General features: G+C 49.4%; 1 protein-coding gene across 14 annotated transcripts in view; it reads left to right on the top strand.

Moving 5' to 3' along the window:
* The window catches only part of sugct (succinyl-CoA:glutarate-CoA transferase), a 48,940-nt gene that overhangs the window by 4,712 nt on the left and 23,663 nt on the right, over positions 1 to 20,565 (top strand). For all 14 annotated transcript variants that reach the window (XR_009767381.1, XR_009767378.1, XR_009767382.1 and 11 more), the window contains 6 exons: positions 1,728 to 1,819; positions 1,891 to 2,034; positions 4,232 to 4,327; positions 5,119 to 5,190; positions 5,270 to 5,367; positions 6,189 to 6,291. Coding sequence is in view for 7 of the 14 variants with exons in the window: in XM_061666525.1 (XP_061522509.1) it covers positions 1,728 to 1,819; positions 1,891 to 2,034; positions 4,232 to 4,327; positions 5,119 to 5,190; positions 5,270 to 5,367; positions 6,189 to 6,291 (605 nt within the window). In the remaining 7 variants the exon portion in view is untranslated. The remainder of the gene's footprint in view (positions 1 to 1,727; positions 1,820 to 1,890; positions 2,035 to 4,231; positions 4,328 to 5,118; positions 5,191 to 5,269; positions 5,368 to 6,188; positions 6,292 to 20,565) is intronic.

Below are 20,565 nucleotides of genomic sequence, written 5' to 3'. Positions count from 1 at the left end.
AAGTCCTCTCCCGAGCACCGATGTCCACCAGCACACGTTTTCCCCCTTCGGTTCTTAGAATACACTCTGTGCGATCCGCTGTTGTTGTCGGTCGCCGTGGTACCGGGTGTATCCGGTCGCGTCTGTGAGTTGACGAGATAAAGCCCGGTGATCGTAAACGACGGGATGCGGTGGTATCGGAATACAAGATTTGATTGCAGTAGTCTGACAGAGTGCAAACGTGAACGTGCAAATTTGTCTCGTCGTCTGTCTCGGACGTGTTGTCCGTCCCGCACCGCCGACATGTTTTAAAAAAAAAAAAAAAAAAAAAAAAAAAAAAAACTTTATTGGCGGGGGGCAGGTATTTACAGTACTACTTCAAAAGACACGCGGCAAGGCTAAAAATAAACCAGCTTTTGGATTCAAATATACTGTACACGATAGCGACGCGGAGTAAATGTCTTTTGCGGAGTCGATCAAATCGGCCGATCAGCATAAAATGCTAATTATCGGCGGCTACCGATCAGATGGGTGTAAAGTCTATTCATGACGTAATGGTGTGCCACAAACATCTCCACTCAGGAGAACTGTTGCCAACTCATTTTGTTGTTCTGTTTATATCCCGGCGCTGCCCGAAAATAATCACATTTCCCTCATGAGATCAAAAAGTATCCATTTGTTGCTAAAAGTTGCGAGCTAATGTCATTTAGTGAACCCGTCTTTATGGCGGGCGTTACGTTCCAGACCCGCTTGCAGTAAGTGAAAATATACGTTATTAAAAAAATGAGTTTTGAGGTTGGCGGTTCTCCGCGCGCTTGTGCGTGTTTTCTCCGACTTCCTGCCACATTCCCAAAATGTGCATGTTAGGTTCATTGAGGACAACAAATTGTAGTTGTGGTTTCCATCAGAGGGCTTATGAAACTGAAAACCATATTCAGTCAAATGGATAGTCACTTTTTTGCATTATTACCAAAGCCCAATCCTATTGAATTCGGGACGTTGTGTAAAACTGGAATAAAAACAGAATACGATGATTTGCAAATCCTTTTCAACCTATATTCAATTGAATACACTGCAAAGGCAAGATACTTAATCTTCAAACTGCTGAACCTTATTGTTTTTTGTTTGTTTCTTTGTTTTGCCAATATTCTCTCATCTTGAATGTGATGCCTGCAAGCTGGGAAAGGGGCAACAAAAGAGTGGGAAAGTTGAGGAATTTTCCAAAAACACCTGTTTGGAACATTCCACAGGTGAGCAGGTTCATTGGAAACAGCTGAGTGTCATGATTGGGTATAAAAGCGAGCGTCCCGAAAGGCGCAGTTATTGACAAGCAAGGCTGGGGCGAGGCTCGCCGCTTTGTCAACAACTGTGTGAGCAAGTAGCCAGACAGTTTCATACAGAAAACTCGCAAGGAATTTCGGGATTTCCTCATCTGCACTCCATAATGGGATCAAAAGATTCAGAAAATCCCAAAAGTTGCGCGGCTGGTCTGAAAAGTTGCCAAATCTCGCAAAACAAAATGTGCTAAATTGGAATCTGTTCTTAAGATGCAGCTCTTGGTTGCCATGCTCCTACTGGCCACCAGATGGCGTCAGTGGCTGGCCCGCCACTTCTCATGTTTATTAGCACATAGCCATCAAGTTTCATCAATTACCCACAATGCACTGAAAGCTATTCAGACAGGCACCTCAAGTCACAACTCTCACTCTGATTGGTTCGCCTTTGTGTGTGCATGTGTGTGTGTGCAGGTTACGGACAAACGGGGCCTCAAAATCAAAGCCCGGGGTACGACTCCATTGCCTCAGCTGTGTCCGGGATGATGCACATCACCGGGCCAGAGGTCAGAGAGGCGTGCGTGTGCGTGTGCGTGTGCGCGCGAGACGTCCCGTGACGCAGTTTTCGTGCGGACAGGACGGCGAGCCGGTCCGGCCCGGCGTGGCCATGACTGACCTGGCGACCGGCCTGTACGCCCACGGCGCCGTCTTGGCCGCCCTGCTGCAGCGCCGGCGCACGGGGACGGGTGCGCACGTCGACTGTGACCTGCTGTCCTCTCAGGTAGCGTGCGTGTGCGTGATGGATGATTCCCGAAGAGTGCTCTGCGTGTAAACCAGCGCTTTGGAGAGTCTAAACACACAAATCAATATTTTCCGCACATCAAAACAAATCGTGGCTTATCGTTAGTTTTGCGGACTGCGGCGCCTCCCGGAGTGCGTTTTGATTTGTGGTGTCGGGGCGTGCAGTTTGTGCGACGGTGTAGCTTTTAAAAGAGTGTTTTATATCCCAGCACGGTGGGCGAGTGGTTTTCACATCTGTCTCACAGTCCAAAGGTTGGAGTTCAAACATGGGGTGTGACCTTTTTGTGTGACTTTTGCACGTTTTCCGCACGCTTGCACGGGGTTTTCCTCACACACTCTTAAAAACATGCATGTTAGGGTTCAGGTTAGGGTTTGCGCTTCACAAACTCATGCCAAAGCTGGATCTAAAATACAAGTCGTGCTTTGCTGCCATCTTGTGGGTTCGATAGGCAATTATAAACAATTATTATTTTGGGGGTACATCAGTTACTCACAGATTTTTTGCTATTCGGGGGTCAGGGTTGGGGGGTGGGCGGGCTATAAATCAGGGGACACAGAGAGATTGTTCCAAGAACCCGCTCATAATCTGAACGTCAATTTAGTACAACTACCATGTGTCCCCCTCAATAGGAATTAAACAGTTTGTATTCAAAAAACAACATGACATAAAGTGAAATATTTTTCAAGAAAAAAGTTGGAGGGCGTCACGGTGTGACCGGTTAGCCACATCTGCCTCACACTTGTGAGGTTGCGGGTTCAAATCCGGCCTCGCCTGTGTGGAGTTTGCGTGTTCTCCCCGTACCCGCGTGGCTTTTCTCCGGGTACTCTGGTTTCCTCCCACATCCCCAAAACATGCGCGCTGGGTTAATTGGAGACTCTAAATTGCCCGTAGATGTGAATGTGAGTGCCAGTGGTTATTTGTCTATATGTGCACTGCGATTGGCTGGCGACGGGTTCAGGGTGTACCCTGCCTCTCGACCGGAGTCGGCGGGGATAGGCGCTAGCGCGCCCGCCGCCCGCGTGAGGACAAGCGGTACGGAAAATGGATGGATGGAAAAGTTAGTCTTTACAACAACAAATACCTATTTTGTCGGGACGGGACCGCTCCTCGTCGTCTAAAAGGGGCTCGTGATTGGCTGAGTCCATTTTTTGTGGATTTGTTCCAATTCAGCTGGGATGGAATCCAGCTATGACGACACGGCGAGCGCCCCCATAGAAAATGGAAGGAGGGATGCGCTCGCGTCCAAGTTGAAGCTTCAAATGTTCCCTTCGTGCTCCCGCTGATGAGCCGGGGTCAGAGGTTGAGCTCCACCGTCGGGGGGTTGAGCTCCACCGTCGTCATGCTTCGCCCACAGCAAAGACTCCGCGGCGCGTCTGTGCTGGTGACTCAAAGCGGCGGTTTTCCTCACATGTGGCGTGGCGCTCGCACGCCGCGGGCCTCTTCCTCCTCTTCTCGTTCTTCTGCTTTCACGCGAGCGCGCACTTGAAACGCAAGCCGGCGCAAACGCAAACCAGACCGTTTGTGTCGACATCCTCAAAGCGTGACGAGCGCCTCGGCTCCCGCGCCGCGCCGCCGCTTCCCGTCTGCCGTCATGAATTCATCGCGGGCCGGATCACCTCCACTTTCCGCACGACGAGTCCTCCGCTCGCTTCCTGTCCTCTACGCACCTTTCTTTCTCCTAAGTTAGCCAAACTTCGACCGTTCGGAAGGCTTTGCGGCGGTTCTGCCACAATGATGCGGTCTCGACTCGCTCGCTCGGAGGTGGGCGAGGCCAAAAAGTCACAGATTTCGGGGTGTTAGGCTTCGGGGTGAAACTTCAGAATGAACCTGAAATGCACTGTAACCTTTCCCCGCTACGACCTCTTCGCCATATCGCATTGTCTAAACATATAGCGGTACCGAGGGGTGTTTGACGTAACACGGCGTCGGCTTTAGCATCTTAGTTTGCTTGATTACGATATTTGCCAGAAAAACAATTCCCATAACCGATTCATCGGCCGAATAATTTCCAAACTACATAATGAATAAAGCAACTTATTTTTTGGCCCCTTAATTCTTAGAAGAAGAATAAATCTGATTTACAGGCCGAACATTTGATGTGCTTAGGGGAGTCGGGAATTCATCATTCACCGTAATTGGCTCAGCCCTGATGCCCGGTTGTGCTTGTGAGCCGCAGGTGTCGTGTCTCAGCCACGTCGCTGCCAACTTCTTGAACGGCGGCAAGGAGGCCAGGCGCTGGGGGACGGCCCACGAAAGCATCGTGCCCTACCAGGTGACCTCCCGTGACCTCCGCTGTCTCCGCCGGACCGCTCGCGAGTTTGCAGAAAAGGATCGGGCAAAACGCATTTTATTTTGAATGGCATTGCAATGAAACTACGAGGCATTTCTTTCAACAAAACATCGCATTTTTAAGGGAAAAAATGAGATGGCCTCTGTTCAGTCATCAGTCTTCTGCCAGGGTGTGTTAACCCGACCCTGGTTTTGATATGTACCAGAATACAATTCTGATAACTAATTAATCGGCCAGTTGTTGGAAAAAAAAATCGGTTTGAATGTCATTGTCTTTGTCGTATGTTGTAATGTCTTAATGTGTAAAAGAAAATCTGCTGATTTGCAAAGAGCTAATATCGAATTTAAATCAGCCGACCAATTAATCGGTCAGGCCCTAAAGGATATTCCAGTGTGAAGCTTTTTAGGGGTTGTCGATAGCTCGTGGCTTTCGGCCATTCGGGCCAGGTCTCGGGGTGTTAGCGTGGCCCTCTTTGTTCACTTGTCTTCAGCTTTTCACATAAAAACATTTGGATTAAGTTTACAGAACTGTTAGTTTGTACACATTGATTTAGGTATTTTCTTCATGCAACACAACTGACTCATTTAATTATGTTACTATAGTTAGGCGCAGTGCAAATGTTACAATAACATTAAATGTACTTTTCAGGAATAATCTTGCTTTTTGATGAACTCTAAACTACTGTATTTGAATGTCGGTCATTATGGTGCTACTTGGTGTCAAACGTTTGGCAACCAGTGTTCTAGATTGTTCCGTGTGTTTCTGTGTGTCAGGGCTTCGAAACCAAAGACGGCCAAGTGGTGGTGGCGGCAGTAAACGACCGGCAGTTCGCCCGAATGTGTCGGGTACGTCGACACGTCCGTGCGGCGCGCGCTCGTGACGGTCGTCGTGCCGATCGCGCTCGTGACGGTTTGCGTCTTTCAGGTTTTGCGGCTTCCGGACCTCAGCCGGCAGACTCGGTACTCGACCAACAAGCTCCGAGTCCAAAACCGTCGACAGCTGGTGCACACGCTGGGGCAGAGGTACGCACGCGCGGGGGGCCCGTGTCAGAGTCGGCGCTCGAGGGACCGGTAGAGCGCTGTTTCCCAACCACGGCGATCTCAATCGATTACCTTCGTAAACGATTTAAAGCGATGTATAACTTGCCGATGCAGTCGGATCGTAGGAGTATAAATCGATACAGCGATGTCATGCCCAGAACACGTCAAAGTCCCAGACCGCCGAGTCTAACGGCATTTTGTTGAATTTGCTCGCGACGACGATACTCGGATAGCGAGCTCCACGGACGTATTTAAGTCGCCAGCGGTTACGAATCGTCCTCTTCCTCGCGGAAAATCCTCGTCTCCGGCGGTCCGTTGCGCCCCGTTTAAAGGGAACGAGAGGAGCCGGCCGGATCGGTGGGGAATAAAGTCGGCTGTGAACGCGCCCGTGGCGGCGTAGCCCGCCCGCCCGCCCGCCTGCAGATCCGTCGGCTTGCCCTCGTCTGCGACGTTACCGACATCGATCTGACCCGCAGTTTGCAGGATTTCCGCCAGTCACGAAAATAGGGCCCATTGCGACAACAATATGGATTTTCTTGAGCCTGATGCCCATTCCCATATTTGCCAGAAAAAAAATTCCGATAACCGAATCATTTCAAAAATATAAGATGAATAAAAAAAAGTGACAGGCTGCACATTTGACTGTTTTACAAAACTAAATCCTGATTTCAGAATACTTACTTTTTGTGACATTTTAGTTTGGTGGTGTGCTGTGAGATTTTTCGAATGTCAAATGGACTCAATAAAGGTTGGGAAACGCCGTGTTAGAACTTTGTCCTTTCACACTGCTCGCCGTTTGTCAGGTTTCTGCAAGAGACGACGGCCGATTGGCTGAGACGCTTTGAAGGCTCAGGTGTTCCTGTCGGACCAATCAACAGCATCCGTCAGGTCTTCGCTGACCCGCAGGCAAGTGTGTGTGTGCGTGCGTGCGTGCGTGCGTGTTCCTTCTTATGGAGTAAAACCACATTAGTCACTTCTTGCGCTGCACAAACTCATCTTGTGTGTGCAGAACAAAGCAACAGGACATATGGTGTGTGAGTGCGCGTGTGCGTGTGAACAGGCATGTTTATGCGTGTGTGTCGTGTTAAAGTGGAAGGGTTAAAGCGACCGGTGTAGTGTGAAAACAACATGCTAATGCTAGCATGTTAGTCACCAGCATGTGAGCGTCTGCAGAATGTTCCTGAATGTTCCGAGACTTGCGACAAGTTTGACTTGAATGTTTTGTGGAGAACAGCTCCCGCTGCCACCTGGCATGGCGCTGCCATATAAAGGCTATGATTCAGTGGGTGTGTGCGTGCGTGTGCGTGTGTGTATCTCAGAGCAGCTCATCTGCCTGTAGAATCAAGAAGTACCAACTTGTTTTCTCCATCTAAGTTTGTATTTGTTTTTCCTCTCGTGTGTCGAGACGCACCTCCGAGCGGACTTGTGCCCCGAGTTGCGTCTCGCGGGCTTCACAGCCGCGATGAATCGTGCGTGCGATGTCTCATAGTCGAAGTGTTGATCAGGTGTGGAAGACGACGAATGCTTGACTGGCAAGTGTTGAAAGTTTGAAACTGTGTAATGGTCAACTTGTGCTTCTGTCGTAGACACACAGCTGATGCGGCAAAAATTCTTCAGGGTTTTTACCGCATATGAAATTTGGAGGTGGCCACATCCGCCTAATTTCGGGCCACCTCCGACATCATGAAAACTGTTATGATCTGATCAGTGTTGTACGATTTAGATATTATACAGTTGTACGGCGCGGCGCCATATCGTAAAAAGTTAAAAGTCACTCCCGAACTGTTCTAAGTGCGAGAGGACTTTTAGGCATCATCTTGCACAATTGTCAAAAAAAAAATTGTTTTTAAATGTACCGGCATTACCAGATAACGAGCAAGCCTTTACTGCTCAGTGGCTTTTTTTTTTTTTTTTTTTGGGTCAATGTCTTCATGTCTCCAAAGTGTTCTCTGTCAATCGACCGTCTGTTGTCGTACTCGAGCGGCTCCAAATTCCTCGTGTGTTTTTTGGACATACTTGGCAAATAAAGATGATTGTGATTGCGAAGCGGTGGACGGATTTTCTTCCCTTCTGACAGACAACGGGTCGGACAATGCAGTGGATTTTCAGACGGGTCAATCTTGTTTCTTTTGCAACCAAGCACATCTGATTTCACAGAAAAAAAGGATCTGAAATGAGCGTTATGCCTTAGTTTATCGCAAAACGAGTATTTTTCCAGGTTCTCCATACTCGGCAGCACTGGCATGCGCGCTTATGCCAGTGATCGCAGTGGGCCATGAAACCTCCCGATATTATGATATTGTGTTGAATATGCTGTTTGACCAAATTATCATCAGCTCCAAAATCCGAGTTGGAGATGGAAATAAAAAGCAGAGGAGGACTTTTTGTCATCTTCTTTCCTGATTGAATGGTGCACAAAAAACAAACAACAATCACTGGTGTTCTTTCGTCCTTCTCATTTCATCTTTTTTACTCCTCCAAATAGACTTTTACTCTGCCGTGTGTGTGGTGTGTTTTGGCGGCGGCGTAGGGGCTTCTTGCAGTCGGGGGGGACGTGGCCGCCCCAAAGAAAAGTCTGGAAGTCATTTGGCGAGCGTCCTGGTCTGGCGTCAGCGTTGGCAGCGCAGTTCTCGCTCGCAGCTTCCTGCGCTTCGCTGTCATCCGCCTTTCAGCGTCGGACATTTTCTTTTTCCATTTCTTCAGCTTTGCGGCCTCGTGTAGATTTCCGTCGGTCGCTGGAAGTCCTGCGGCGCCCGTGAACCTCGGCAGCAGTTGTCGCCGCGGCGACTTTATTAACAGCCGGCTGATGCGCAGGCTCGCTTTGCTCTCGCCGCAAAAGTTAAGACGACCAAATTTTTAGGTCCGTGTTGTCCTTCTCGGCTTGTCGTCTCCCTTTTTACGAGCGCGGGTCCTCCGTCCAGTAGCTGTCATCTGAAATATGCAGCTAAATATGGCTTTAATATCCTGACCGCTGGAGGCGCGTGTGATTTATCCCGGCTGAAGGCTAAACAACTCCGAGGTGGACATTGGACGTAAATCAGCTGCGTTCTCCGCGCAGCTAAAAAAGCAAACGTGCGTCTCGCGGCGGCGGGACGGCAGCCCGCGCTCGTCCTCGGCGACCCTCGGCACGCTCCGCTGACCCCTCCGGAACAGTGCGACTGGCTCGCTCAAGGGCCGGCGGCGCTCCTCGTGCCTTTTTTTGGCCGTCGAACGTGTGACGGGCGCCAGCGTGCGTACCTTTGCGCCGTCTCGTATTTGAAATACAGTCTTTCGCTCCTCTTTGCTGGGACACGGCCGCTATAAATAAACTTTATTACGGTCTGGAAACTGTCAAATAAAGCGAAGTTGCAGTAAAATGTTGCTGCGCTGGCTTCCAGCGAGCTCCTGGGTCGCGGGGACCTCACGCCGCTTGCTCCGCTCACGTCTTCGTCAGAGGTCAAACCGTCACGTCGGAGCTTCCGGACGACTTGTGCGAGCGCACGCGGAACGTCTCCTTTTGCTTCTTTCTGGCCACCGAGCGCTCAACATTCCGTAACGTCCTCGACGTCTTCATCGTGCAACGACGACGTCGCCCTACTGACTGAATCAAATCACAAAAAGTTGGCGGTATTGGGCTTTTCGAGATGACCTTTTACAGGTGAACTTAATTTGACCTTTTTGGGGCGTCAGTGCTTTTTGCACAACTGAATGGCCAAATTCACAACAGGTGACTGTATGAAAAGAAGTCGAGTATATAGTGATTAGGGAGCAGGGAATGAGTGAATGATCCCGACCGCAGTCGCTGCGTTGAGAACCAGTCGCTCGTTCCCGACTCCCTCATCACGACAACGGACGTTTTTTAGCGGACATCTTGGGGAACCGTCCGCATCTCGCCATGAGGGAGTATGGAACAGCGCGCTCACTTTGACGATCGACTCGGAGAGCCCCTCGTATCGGCCCGTACGAACTGACTCAAGGGCTTCCCTGAGTATAGCAGACGAAATGAAAGGGTCCGGCGGATACGTACAGTATGTAGACGACACGGCGTTGATTTTCTGGAGGCTATAGATATCAAATCAAATCCGACCCAGAAAAATACATCGATCTGGAAGCCACCGTCCGTTTTTCACAATTCTCGGTGTGTTGCCGTCGAGTTGAAGTGGCCGTTCCAAACTGACTCATCGTTTTGACAGTCTTTCATTTTTGTTCTGTTGCTACATGTAATGATTGATGACCTGTATGGTGCATTTTAGGTTCATCCTGAAATTTCACTCCAAAACCCTAAAATCCCCAAGAGTAGTATATATCACCTCATACCAACCAACCAACCAAACCGACCAATCGGTCGCTTTCCCGCTAACGTTTCTCCTCACACTTGGGATCATTGTAGAAGGTTCTCTCCTCTGGGTGCTTGTGAAAGGAAGAAAAAAAGAACGTAAGAAAAGCCCTCTCCTTCATCATCTTGAGCTTTTTGTGCTTCATTGTCTGATGTATGGTGAGCTGAATCTGTGTTTGTTCACCTGTCAGCACTCAGCGTTTCGGGAGAAGGAGCAAATCATCTCGGTGTCGTTTTTGGCTTGTTGGCTCTCTTCGCTGACGGCGGAACAACCTGTTCTGTTTTCACACTAATTGGAGGCAGCCGGTTTATTTCTAAAGACACTCGTACCTCAATTAGCTCCTTGGAGAACATTGACACTGACGTGTTCATGAGCGTGCACTGCGTCAGGAACGTCCGTGTCACGCAGGACTTATTTTAGGAAAGGGCTTATCTTCGCCTCTTCTCCCGAGGAGGACGTCGCTCTTCTTCTTGATGTGCCGCCTGGGTCACAGGTCACGTATGCGGAGCAGGAAGAGCAAACCCAGCTCTCACACCTAAAACCGACAATATTCGTACATTTCATTTGTAGGGGCCGTTCAGAGTAAGGTCACCTTGCGACACGCTAATGATATCGCGCCAATTAGCAGCGGCGTAACGATTCATCCACTTCATCGAGATATCGATTTATATTCCTACGATCAAATGACATCAGCCTGTGCTCGGCAAGTTAGCTTTCCGGTGGAAAATACATCGATTTCAAATTGTTTTAACAGTTCAGCGATTGTACCAATACGAGCGCATTAGATTCACGCACGGCAAACTTTATAGGGATGCGCGTGACTCGCCTCGGTGCACGTTGAAGCCTTTCAAGCCAGCTTAGCTCGCTAGCCGCTGAGATTTTGGTGAACAATATTTGCGTTTGCGATCAACAACATCGCGTGTTTATCGGGATTGTCGTGTGAAAATGTGTACAGTAGGAATGCTGAGAGCGTTGCGTACTGTGCGGCCGTCAAAGAAATATTTGTCGCTTATCGAACGGGACGGGACACCTGCTCACCACCCAAATACAAAATGAAAACACAGACTGAATTCAACTCATAAGTCAAGGTATCGCTGTAGTCGTGTAAAAGCTTTCAACACAATTTGCATTTTTAAACAACAATACATTGGGCATAAAGAGCCAGAAGACGCCACCACTAGACTTTTAAGTTGAAGGAACTGAACTTGAAGTTGAGGAGAAGAATCTTGTTAAGTTCTCGCTTTGACTTTGTTAGTCCAAGAAGAAGTGTTGTAACAGCTGGACGGCGAGCGTCGCGTTTGGATCCGAGTGAAAACATGAGAGGCTTACAGGGCTGATCCCGCTCCATCAGTTGCCACGGCGACACTCCGCTGCCAGAATCCACACAGCGGCTCCGGGTCACCAGTAGGCCACGCGAGTTAGGTGACACGTGCGCGACGGCCGAGCGAGCGCGCTTGGCAATCGCGGCGGAAGCGGGAGGAGGACCTGACGTAAGAAGATAAGGACTCGGTGGAAAGTAGCTGACCGCCGTGCGGACGCTCGAGAGGTGCCACAGATCGTCCGCGGGCTGCCCCAAACAAACTCCGACAGAGGCGGCAACACACTCTGTACTCAAGTCAACGCATAGATACTTGTGGAACAAAAGACTCTGCTCAAAGTAGAAGCACTGATTCAACCCTTCTTTACTTCAGCAAAATAAAAAAAGAATCAAGACTCTCAAATGTAATCGATGACAAAAGTACATTTGGCACAACATCAACAACAAAATCACATTTATGATTTCTCAAAACGAGGACAACACGAAGTCTCTGTCCACATGCTGGCTGTTATGACAGACTTTCCTCCCCACCCCTCGCTCGTCCTCCTTCTCTACGTTACGGCCATGCGCACTTGTGGCCGACAACCAGGCGCTCTAAAGCGGCCACGCCGGCGGATTATCCAAATGGAAGACATTTTCCGGCGATAGGCGTAGCTCGCTACAGCCATACATAACTACGTACAGTAGTTCTCAGTCTTTGCGCATGTTTTCAGCAGTGATCTTCAAAGATGTATTGTTAGATTCAAATCTCTGAATTCACGTTACAGGGTCTTTAACACGAGAAGCTGGCGGCTGGCACAAAACAATGCGTTTGCCATCAATCGTTCATCGAACAGTTCTCTCCACGGGTGGTGATCTCGCTTCTCCGAATCTGTCGCGGCTCCCTGCTTCACGATCCCGGCGCTACTGTCCTGGTTTTTATGCCTTGTAATCAGAATCAGAATCAGAATCAGAATCATCTTTATTTGCCAAGTATGTCCAAAACACACAAGGAATTTGTCTCCGGTAGTTGGAGCCGCTCTAGTACAACAAACAGTCAATTTACAGAACACTTTGGGGACATAAAGACATTGACAAAAAACAATTGTGCAAAAAGATGCAGAGTCCTCTAGCACTTAGAGCAGTTCGAACGACTAATATTGCAATAGTCCGGTGCAATGACCATTGTGCAAAGGGCGCTGAGACTTCAAGGAGTGTATGCGGTTTAAAGTGACAAGTAGTGCGATCATCTGGGACAATGTCGGTTGTGCAAATGTTACAGATACTCCTCAATCAGTGTGCAAATGGAGCAGATGCTACTCTGGCATGAGTGGCCAGTATATGCAAATAGTGCAGCATGGCGAGACAACTACAGTGAGTGCACGAGTAATACATAATTGGCCCCACAGAAATGTGACAACGAACTCAAGTCAAAAAATTGCCAGCTTGTTGTAATGGAATTATAGGTTAGGTGTTTAAGAAGTTGATCGCAAGAGGGAAGAAGCTGTTGGAATGTCTACTAGTTCTAGTTAGCGTTGATCGGTAGCGCCTACCTGAGGGAAGGAGCTGGAAGAGCCGGTGACCGGGGTGCAGACGGTCCGAGAGGATTTTGCACGCCCTTGTCTTAGTTCTGGCAGCGTGCAAGTCCTCAATCAAGAGGTCAGCCGCGCTTGTCTTTCCTCTTTTTAAAGCTGTCGTCATTCATTCAGGTGACGAGCCTATTCTTACAAAGTAAGGAGTAAAACATGCAGGTATCTGTTTTCAAATGTCAGGATTAAAAGTAAAAAGCGGTCGGGAAAACAAATAAGTGCAGTACAGCTACCTGAACAATGTACTTAAGGTGCGGTAACAAAGTATTTCTACTGCGTTACTTCCTACCACTGAACTCCAAGCGCACAGATAAAAAAAAAAAAAAAAAATCCTCCAGCATGTTGGTGCTAATCTGCTAACGACATTAGCGTGGCTTCAGGTTGTCCGAGAACCCCACCGGGAAGAAGCTTTCTTGCGCTTCTGTCGGGCGGGGAAGCCCGCAAGGAGCAAACTTCAGGTCCCGCTGACGCACTGAAGCAGCGTGACAAATTTGGAAGGACCGACTTGGTTTTTCGTCAAAAAGTGCTTGAATGAGACATTTTTCTGTGAGGGGAAAACATCCTTCCGTGAAACTTCGGCCTGATCACGCAAACAGACTCGGCGTGCCAGGCCAAGCAAAAGCTGAAGAGCGAGTTCACGTTGACCTGCGTGCTCACAAAATAAAGTCAACCTGCTTGTTCTGCAACCCAGTAACCTGAAGGAGACACTTCCAAATCTGGAAAGAGCTGAAGTTCCCGTTTGAGTTCATCAGGAAGCGAGCAGGCGCCCCGGAAGCGTCCCGACGAATGACCGCCAACATCATTCCGAGCTGTTGAAACTTCTGGCAGCCGGGGAATCGAACCTTAGGCCTCCCGTTCAGAGCGCCACGCTGGCACGCCCGTCGCGGAGGCAGGAATGCACATAATGAAATGAAAATGTGTCTGCATACTTTCCCATGGAGACGGCGGAGGAGGGAGGAGGCTCCAATTAAAGGCTGACACCATAAACAGACGGCCGGGCATCGGGACGGCTGAGTGGCAAACAAAAGCAGTTGGGCTGTTTGTATTTCACGTGTTATTTTTGGAGGTTTGAAAGGTGTTTTATGTAACTGGAAGCTGCTAACGAGCTCAAATACCGAAATACAAAGAGCGGCAGACAAAGCAGAGTCTCTATTTTTGACTCATCCGCTGCTCGTTAAGCCGAATACCAACAATGTCGCAAGGTGGCGCCGTCACGTGACGCCCGGTTTGATGACGCCGCTGCGAGGACTCCGCGGCCGGGCGTAGCGCCGACATCAAAGCGTCCGCAGTCTGCAAGCGGTTGTTGTCGTCGACGCGGGCCGAGTCGAGCCAGAGTCACGGTCGGCCCGGACGGCGTCCCGAACAGACGCGGGCCGAACGCGGCGATCCCGCGCCAGGTCACAGGCGACGCTCAGCCGTCCCTGTTCCGATGGCGGAGGCCGATCTTTTTGACAAGAAGTCTTGACAATAAATGATGATTTATTGTCAAGACTTGAGACAAAACCGATAACAATAAACCAAAGTTGGAAAGGAACCGTGGCTGGAGGTGGACGCACTGTGCGGCAGAATGGACGGAAAAAAGTTGAGCGCGGCAGCCGACGCGAGACGAGCCCGCTGCGCCAACCAGCTAGCTAGCAAGCTAGCTCAAAAAGGAGGCAGAAGTCCGCACCGAGAGAGGTGTAACCCGGCCCCGGTACGGCGATGGGTCCCGAGTGAGGGTCAACCGTTTCAAGTTTGTGGAGGGAGAAGCAGCAGCAGCAGCCGCACCGCGCCAACGTAATCTCTTTCCCGGCTTTTGTCCGCGTGTCGCGCCTGTTCGGCAGGATGGCGCGCTCGCCGCTCAGTGGCTCCTTTCCAGCGGGGGAACACTGCGGTGTCTTTTTTGCTGTAGTGGAAGCGTGAGACAAATTTCTTGCGCGTTTTCACATGCTTGGCCAATAAAGACGCTTGTGATTCTGATTTGATAGCGGGCATGGCTCGCGTGTGAGCGAGCTTGTTTATCCAACCTCATGTGCTCAGGGCTAATATCTTATGATTATGAAGCTTCAAAGAAAGACGATGATGCTGAAATATTAATTCATTCAAGGAACACCGCGTCAGTCAAGCAAATGGGCCGAAGATGCTTTGACGAGCTCCGTTCAGCTGAACGTTCCCAGAAGCCTCTCGCTCTGTCGCACACTGAAGAATTACGCTCGGGAGTCGGAGGAGTCTCAATCTTTCAAACGCGCTCGCTCAGATGGCGTGATGCAGGCGTCGACGTACGGTATTTTGAAGTTGAGTTCGTTTAAAAGAGCGTTTGTTTCGTCGTTTAAACATGATTAAAAGACAGTTTTTAAAGTATTCTGTGGTTCTCACACACTCGCGGGCGCAGTTCTCCAAATAAGAGGCAAGGCGTGTTTGCTTCAAGCTGCTTATTTGTCACTCTGAGTGGAAAACTGAGACATGAAGCAAAAGACTGCTATCCGTCCGTTTTCTTTAGCACTTCGCGGGTGAGCGGGAGCCCATCCCGGCTGACCTTGGGCCAGAGGCCGGGTACACCCTGGAGTGGTCGCCGGCCAATTGCACGGCACAATGGAAAATGCAATATTGTATATCGAAACACCAAAACGTTCAATCGAACCGTATTTCGTCTCGTGGGAGTGCTAGCTTAATGCTTGCATTTAAAGTGAAACACCATCGACGGGCTTGCGGAAATTAGCATAGATGGTACGATAATTGTAACCTTTAAACAACTGAGCAGTAACGCACACAGTGGAGTTCATAGTAGGGGCCCTTCTTTGCCTCATCTTCTTGCTGTTCTGCTGCACATCTTCCAATAGAGCTCAGTGCTACCTGGCATCTTGTGGCACACAGTGGTACTACACCAAAGGTATGCGATTCTAAATTCTGACTTGACTCAAAAGCGATCTCTTAGAAATCTGCGGTATCGCGAACTGTGAACCGTGATATAGCGGGGAACTCCGTGCACATTTTCAAAGGCTATTTTGGAACACTGCCTTGTCTTTGTGTTTAACTTCTCTAAAAGTGGGTCTTGACAATCGGAAGCGGGGGTGACGGCAGTTGAGAAGCACTGCGTTAGGGCGCCGTTGCATGGGAAAATGTCAAAGGAGGAGGTCAAGGTTCACGTCGGAGCTGAAGAAGAACCGGAAGTCCCGCTTGGCACGCTAGAGCGAGCGCGCGGCGATGAGCATAATTCATGCGCTTTACGCAACGCGTGCACACGCGTGGCTGCTTTGATAGCCGAGGTCAAAGCCAGAGCAGCGGGTTCAAGCAACCTCAGATCTTCTTCGTCGCTGCGCGCTCGCGCCCCCCCCCCCCCAAACCCGCTGCGCCTCCGCGCCTTGATGTTGCGCTGACATGATGTAACGGCAGGCGCGCGTGCTCCCGGGGGGGGGGGGGGGGGGCTGCTTAGTCGACTTAATGGACCGCCACACTTAGCTTCAAAGGCTCCCGAGGGCGGGGGGATAAAGAGGAAGAGGAGGCGTGAAAAGAAACGAAGGTGAAGAAGTCATTGTCGGAGTTGGCCTCGGTCGCTACCGTTCGCGTCGGCTCCTCGCAGAACGGCCGGCCTGGCGGAACGTCGGGGAACGGCTCACGTGACCGGCCAGAGGTGGGAGGAACTCGCATGTTGACTGGCAACGGCGGTTCTCATCGGTCATCTCGTGAGTCGCCGGTGTTAGCGACCAGCGGCCGAGCTAGCCGGCGAACCGCCCGAGCCGTTCGCGCACGGCGCCCGGGAGGCTCCCGACAGTCGGCGGACTACTTTTCGAAGGCGGTTTAATCGGCGCAAAAGAAGGTGCGCGCGCGTCTTTGACGCTGGCGGCCTGACACGGTGGAAGTTCCTCCTGATCCGTTTCAAACGAACCACGCTGACTCAAATGTAAAGCAACGAGCTACGTCAATTGCGACATCCCTTTCGTCTCGCGATTCTCTCGGCCACACAAAATGATGTAAGGGGACGTGTTGTTTACAATTGATTTTGTTTTCGAATCAGAACCGCGTCGACTTAAGTAAACCGTATCGGATAAAGAAGAATACCACGTCGAAATCTTTCGTAAGTTCCGCCAAGCAAGTCCCACGCACGTCCTGAAGCGCAACGCGGCGGAAACTGACTGGACCTGAGAGAGAGAGAGAGAGAGAGAGAGAGAGAGCGTAGAGCACAGGTGTCCAACTGGTGGCCCGGGGGCCAGATCCGGCCCGCCACATCATTTTATGGCTCAGAAAATGGATGGATGGATGAAAAACATGTTTTTATAGGCTTCTGATTTCAAAACTGGTTATTCATCAATGTGTTCCATATGCTGTATATGAGGCCGTCGGTCCTTTATATGGCTTCACAGTCGTAGCGGCCCGCCGAAGGAAGTCGTAGCTCCGATGTGGCCCGTGACAAAAATGAGTTTGACACCCCTGGCGTAGTCTCTTCCGCCCAAACGCACGGCTGCGGTCAGCGCTCTCGCCTTCGTCGCCCGTTTCCACATCCTAGACCGGCGGAGGGCAAAGTAGGGCCCGGGGGCCACATCCGGCCCATTGATCATTTCAATCCGGCCCGCCAAACATTGGTACGGAATCGCCCAAATCATATCAAAATCATGACGACATTCGATTGACCTTGTCCTGTAATGCCGAGCGGTTCCGCCAGGTAGCGCAGTAGGTGCGGTGATACATTGACTTGACTTTGGCTGTTCTTTTTTTGAACCCTTCTTCCACCATGAGTGGAGCAAAGAAAAAAGAAAAGAAAAGCCAGGTGAGTGCTGAGCAGTGATGCCAGTAACGTGTTACTCCCAACTTGCACCATTTTGGGTAATGAGTAAAGTAATAAAGTAGTAAAGTAGAGGGTAACCGGACTACAGTTACTTTTGAGTCATTGTTTCTCAGCAAGTCGTGATTTGTCGCCGGTGACTCGGAAACTCGCACTCCAGCCATTCGACAGCATTTAACCGTTCACGAAGACGGCTGATTTCTAAACGAGGGGAAGAAAGGGATTGGGGGGGTGATTGTTGAGTCTACAATGCAAAGTGACGGTGCAATACCATCAAAGTGCAAAGTAATGCGCGATTTCACTATCGCCACACTTTTTTTGTTATTTTCCTTTGTATTTGGAGTGTATTTGATAGTTGTTACTTTTTTATTTACACACAAAGAATACGGTTTACTGGCGTATTAAGTGCGCCATGCAAGGTGGGTCATACTGAAGTGCGCGGTCATAAATCGGTCATCGAGGTGAAGGACTTACAATACTTACCTTTAATAATATTTCCAATAAAAAGTGAGAACTTTCAACTCCAATGTAGTCCGGACTGCGAGGTGGTTTGACGCGCTGCGCGGCCGCCGTCACGTAAAGAAGCGCTTCTCCCCGCCGTCGATCACCCACAGCTTTGCGAGTTGAACAGTTGCGTAATCTGCGTAATAATCTTGCGTAATAATCATTTTCTCGCTCTTTGCATCAAAATTACCATGGTGGGAGCAATGGTGTGTGTGTGTGTGTGTGTTGCCTTCATGGACCACAATCAGCATTCTATCTATCTATCTATCAGTTAAGAGTCTTTAGAGAAGTGTTCTGAGAATAGTGTGCTTTAGGCACTTACTGTATGTATGGTGTTGCTGATTTAACACTAATATTTAAGTTATTGGTTCATGTTGATGTAACTTTAACTTGTGTGCCTTACATGACCAAGTAATGGCTACAGTTAAGCTCATGCTTTTTTTTTTTTTTTTTTTTGTACTGTGGATGTGATATTCCTGCCAGTTGCTGAAAGCAACAAAAAAGTTCCTTTTTTCTAACTTGCTTACTTTTGAAATCAAGTAATCAGTAAAGTAACTAAGTCCCTTTCTCAAGGTAACTGTGGCAACAGTGGTGCTGAGTGTTTAATATAGAATGGACTACTAAATACTTTTTCCACTGAAGTCCGGTCAAAGGCTGCATGTCTAATTTGTTAAGAAAGCATTGCGGCTTTAGAGGAATATAACATCAGGCGTCACTTTTCTACCAAGCACGCTGATGATGCTAACAGCCAATCAACGCAGGAACTGATGGCTCGGGCTCAGTGGTTAAAATGAAGCTTGCAGGCTCAGCGAAACCCCTTTATCTGACAAACCGGTCACACGAGACCCGGCCGGAAACGGCGCCACGGGAGCTGCGGATGGACCTGCTTGATCTCCGATGTGATACTGTCTTGAAAGAGTTGGGCTCTCAGACTGGACGAGTTTTATGCTTCATTAAGCGCAGACAAATTTCCCCAAATCCGGAAGATGGGACAGAAGTGTGTGTGTGTGTGTGTGTGTGTGTGAACAGACTTTTAGTGTGATGAACACCAACAAAACCGATCCCAGCTGAGTGATGAATATCTCAGATGTGTTCTGAGAATTGCCACAACAAAAACTAACACCCGACTTTGATGCACTGGCAAAAAAAGGTGCTCAACAAAACAACACTGTTCCCATTCAAAGTAAATCTAAGGAACAACACTACAATGCCTTTTTTCGTTTGATATGCAAGCATCTGGTTCTGGCTCGGGCTGCCTGTCAAAGTTTAAGTCAACGGGTGGCCACTGAGCCAAAAGGTTTGCCCGCCCCTTTCCTAGACAATCGCACCATGATTTTGTGGTTTGATACAAGTCACGAAGGACAGTATATATTGTATGCAAAGACTCAAAACCCGCTACATTTGCAGTTCTTCCGTTGCAGCGCCTCAGTCGATGTGCGGTTTTCAGCCGCTCGGCGTGCGGCACGCCTTCGGTCCGCCTCGAGTCAAGTCATGTGACTTGAGTCGCCAAGCGCTCTGACCGCACGCTACAGTTGCAGCGACGCACACGCTCCAAACGGAGCGGCCGTGGATAAGTGAAGTGAAGTGACCTGTCGTCGTCGCGGTTTCCATGTTTCACCTCCTTAGAAGATGAACATCTATTCTTCACGTGCACGGCACACGTGTCACGCAGTCTTCACTCGAATGACTTTTGACGAGCCGGAAAACCTTTGAGAAGAACAAGGTGTGCGTGCGTATGAGTGTGATGGCCATATGGATGTAATGATAGCCTGCATAACAAGCAGCTAGCATGGCGCACACACGTGCATGTAATCAGACACACTTGCGAGTCACTTTGGAATAGGAGGAGGAGTTCGCTCGAGTGTCGGAAACATTCGGGCTTTGTTGTGTGACGCATTCTGACGTCTTCTCGCTCGGGAGCGCATCTGCAACACATCTGGACCTGCTCCCGTTTGACACCTCGGAAGTTCATTCGAGATCGATTTAAAATGCTCCGATATCGATTTAGTAAGAAGTAGAGGTTCACGAATAATCCAGTCAATTTGGACAATGTTGAAATATTTAGTTTTGAGGCCATGTAAAAAAATATCATATATTTATGCAGTGAAACATCAGCAAATGAAAATTTGTGCATAAGGAGTACAAAATGTGCACCAAAAAAAAAACATGACCTTTGTGCATAAACACTGAAAAGGTCAGGTGCGTGTAAACTTAAATCATTTGCTCTTGGAAATTGTCATGCAAAATGTGCACAATAATAATTTCTTTGTGTACAAATTGAAGTGAAAAAGTGCACGTATACCTAAAGAATATTTGTTTCCTCAATTAGGGTTAGGATTGCCATTATTCTTTGCAGGCTTTTTAAGTAATACCAAATGAAGTCATAAATTGTGACTTTCTCCGTCAAACCCCGTCGGTTCGTGTCTTTCCTCCGTCCCGCAAATTCCCACTCGATAGAAACGAGACGTGGCAGTCGCGCGCGTAGGGCTCGGTCGCTCTTTCTGCCCGACGGGACGACCCGTCTTAACTGTGCGCACGGCTTCGTGACGGCGACTTCTGATGCCTTTTCAAGTTCCTGCGGGTGCTTTGAAACGCTCCCCGTTGGCCGGGAGGAAGTGCTTCCGGTGCGGAGTTGCGCCGTATTTGTCTTGTCCCGCATCCGCCGCTGCGTCTGGGGGGGAGCAGAGCGAGGTCGTCGGCAAAAACCCGATCATC

Source organism: Phycodurus eques, chromosome 21, assembly GCF_024500275.1.
Source record: "Phycodurus eques isolate BA_2022a chromosome 21, UOR_Pequ_1.1, whole genome shotgun sequence".
Classification (NCBI taxonomy): Eukaryota; Metazoa; Chordata; class Actinopteri; order Syngnathiformes; family Syngnathidae; genus Phycodurus; species Phycodurus eques.
Note: the sequence above shows the minus strand (reverse complement) of the source record. Positions and strands in the feature narration are given on the sequence as shown.